The 2809-nt window shown below is 52.4% G+C and overlaps 1 protein-coding gene across 3 annotated transcripts in view; it reads left to right on the top strand.

Moving 5' to 3' along the window:
* Positions 1–220: 220 nt before the first annotated feature.
* Positions 221–2809, top strand: part of AK3 (adenylate kinase 3) — a 22037-nt gene continuing 19448 nt past the window's right edge. Inside the window, exon 1 of one of the 3 annotated variants that reach the window (XM_032291047.1) lies at positions 221–321. In XM_032291047.1, the coding sequence (XP_032146938.1) occupies positions 264–321 (58 nt within the window). In that variant the 5' untranslated portion in view covers positions 221–263. Of the gene's footprint in view, positions 322–538; positions 563–607; positions 978–2809 lie in introns of those variants that run through there. The other 2 variants (XM_032291049.1, XM_032291048.1) reach the window with 2 other exon arrangements.

The raw sequence follows: 2809 nt of genomic DNA, 5'->3' as shown, positions 1-2809 counted from the left end.
TGATTGTACACAGAGAAGGAATGGGAAGAGAGGGCGCTCGGCAGCAGAGGAAGAGGAAGGAGGGAGGGGCGACGCGGAAGTGGGTGCAGAAGCGGGGCGTCTGGCGGTCCAGGGGAGCAGAGGGGAGGGGGTCTCGAGTGGGCGCCAGGTGGAGCGGGGACAAGGGTTGTCAAGGGAGCTCGGAAGGGAGTGCGGTGTGTCCGGCAGGGACTGGGGAGGGCAGCGCCTGCCGTGGACCAGGGGCGACGGCTAAGAAAGGCTTGATGGAGGGGTGGGTGCGGGTGGATTCCGAAACCAAGCGGCTCCCAGGGGCGACTAGAGGTAGGCATGGGGCGCTCAGGAGTTACCAAGGTCGGACAGAAGGCAGCGCGGTCCACCCGGCCGGGACTGGGCCGGACAGGGCGAGAGGTCGCGGAGAGGCGCGCAGTAGAACTGAGCTGAGTGGAGGGCGCGCGGAGGTGGGTGCAGAGCGGCGCCCAAGGGATCCGGGCCGAGCAGCCGTTGGAGAGGGGCCGCGGGGCGGTGCAAGTGGGAGCCGGGCGGCCTAGCGAGCGCTGAGGGGGCGCGGCTTGCACTGCGGGACTGGGCCGGGAGCCGGGCGCCGGGCAGGGGGCGCGCCGGGGTCGCCGAGAGGCGGGCGCAGCAGTGGGGTCTGGCGCTAGCGGGGCGGCCCCAGAGGCCGTCGCCTCACTTCCGGGAACGCCTGGGAGCCGCGGTCGCCGCCCTTTAGGGCGCTGCCAGACGGCCGGCGCGGGCCGCAGAGCGGGTGAGCGCGCAGGCCAGGCCAAAGCTGGTGCGGGCGCGGCGCGGGCCTCGGTCTGCGGCTATGGGGGCGTCCGCGCGGCTGCTGCGCGCGGTGATCATGGGGGCCCCAGGCTCAGGCAAGGGCACCGTGTCGTCGCGCATCACCAAACACTTCGAACTGAAGCACCTCTCCAGCGGGGACCTGCTCCGGGACAACATGCTGCGGGGCACAGGTGGGAGCTCTGGACCAAGGGCCGGCCGTGCGCTGTCTCCCGGGTCGCGCTTTGCGGGCGAGGGGCGGGACTGGGCACGCGGGTGCCTGGCTGAGGGTGCAGCATTTCTCTCCCGCTGCCCGGGACAGAGACCTCGGGCTGCTGAGCGACTGCGCCCCGAAACCTCCGGCCTTCGTGGGCCGCTTTGGGGGGGTATGGGGTGGGGAAGGGACTAGAAAGTTAGGTCAAGCTCGAAGTCCAGAGACGAAGGGAAACCACCGGGCTTTGTTTCAGAGCCACAAGTCTCCCCGGTGGCAGCCACTCTTGGGGGTCCATCGAGCTGAGCTTCGGCTTATTCGATCTGCTGGTGTATATAGAAGACTGGCGTTAGCCCTGCTAGAGTTTGCTTGTCTTGTCTTTTCCTCCTCCCTCCCTTCCTTCCTTCCCTTCTTTTCCTGCCTCCCTCCCTTCCTTCCTTTCTTTTTTTTTCTTTTCTTTTCTGTTTTCTTTTATTTCTCCTCCTCCTCCTCCTCCCCCTCCTTCCTCTTCTTTCTTTCTTTCTTTCTTTCTTTCTTTCTTTCTTTCTTTCTTTCTTTCTTTCTTTCTTCTTTCTTTCTTTCTTTCTTTCTTTCTCTTTCTTTTCTTTCTTTCTTTCTTTCTTTCTTTCTTTCTTTCTTTCTTTCTTTCTTTCTTTCTTTCTTTCTTTCTCTTCCTTCCTTCCTTCCTTCCTTCCTTCCTTCCTTCCTTCCTTCCTTCCTTCCTTCCTTCCTTCCTTCCTTCCTTCCTTCCTTCCTTCTTTCTTTTCATTTCTTTTTCTTCTTCCTTTCTTCTTCTTTCTTCTTTTTGGTGTGGCTAAGCTCTATAGGATCTTATAGTTCTGACCTTTCCCCCATAATCCGAAGGCCAAGCATTATTGACCCTTGTTACGATTACTAAATTATCTCAAATTTTGATATCCCTAGATTTCTTAGACAGCAAAGCTATTCTTGCACTTGGTTACATAAAATATTTTGTTTCTCATGCCAAATAAATTCTTACAACTCAGCACAAAAGCCAGTTAACAATCTACACTATACAGTGGGTGAATTTGTGGTATGTAAATTCTCCCTTAAGAAGGTTGTTTTTAAAAAGCCAGTAGCAGGAGTTTTTTTCTCAATAAATGTTGACCTTTACTTTTCAAAATAGAACCCGTTTTGAAACTCATTTTGAAACCCATTTACATAAAAATAATGCCTAAACAAGGCCCTTTTTTTTTTTTTAGGATGGAAAACAGGATAGAAGTGCATAGCATAAACAGCAAACACCCTCTTTAGTTCCCTCAGTCCCATTCTTTGGTGGAGAACAGCGTTTCCTTCTAGAGAGGTTTATTTTACAAGCACAGATATGTGTATCCTTTCTCGTATGTAGTATGTGATCATACTATGTGTATATACTCTGCACCAGTGTGGTTTCACTTTATATCTGGGATATATTTCACATGAAGATGGACAAATCCATTTCATTCTGTTTTTGTAGACATGTGTTTTCAGAATCTGGTATGATTTATTTAACCATTTCCCCCTTAATGGACATTTAGGTTATTTCCAGCTGGGTTTTGTTTGTTTGTTTGTATATTTAAAAACGACTGACATTTAAGTGGAAAAAAAAAAAAGCCTAGTGTTTTTAGTTTGTCTCTTGGAGTTCTTTGGTTCAATACCCAGCATCTCTGATGCATTACTACTTTTCTTTCCTTCCTTCCTTCCTTCCTTCCTTCCTTCCTTCCTTCCTTCCTTCCCTCCCTCCCTCCCTCCCGCCCTCCTTTCTTTTCTTTCTTTCTTTCTTTCTTTCTTTCTTTCTTTCTTTCTTTCTTTCTG

This window comes from Sapajus apella, unplaced genomic scaffold (genome assembly GCF_009761245.1).
Source record: "Sapajus apella isolate SASKATOON/1434 unplaced genomic scaffold, GSC_monkey_1.0 scaffold24, whole genome shotgun sequence".
NCBI lineage: Eukaryota > Metazoa > Chordata > Mammalia > Primates > Cebidae > Sapajus > Sapajus apella.
Note: the sequence above shows the minus strand (reverse complement) of the source record. Positions and strands in the feature narration are given on the sequence as shown.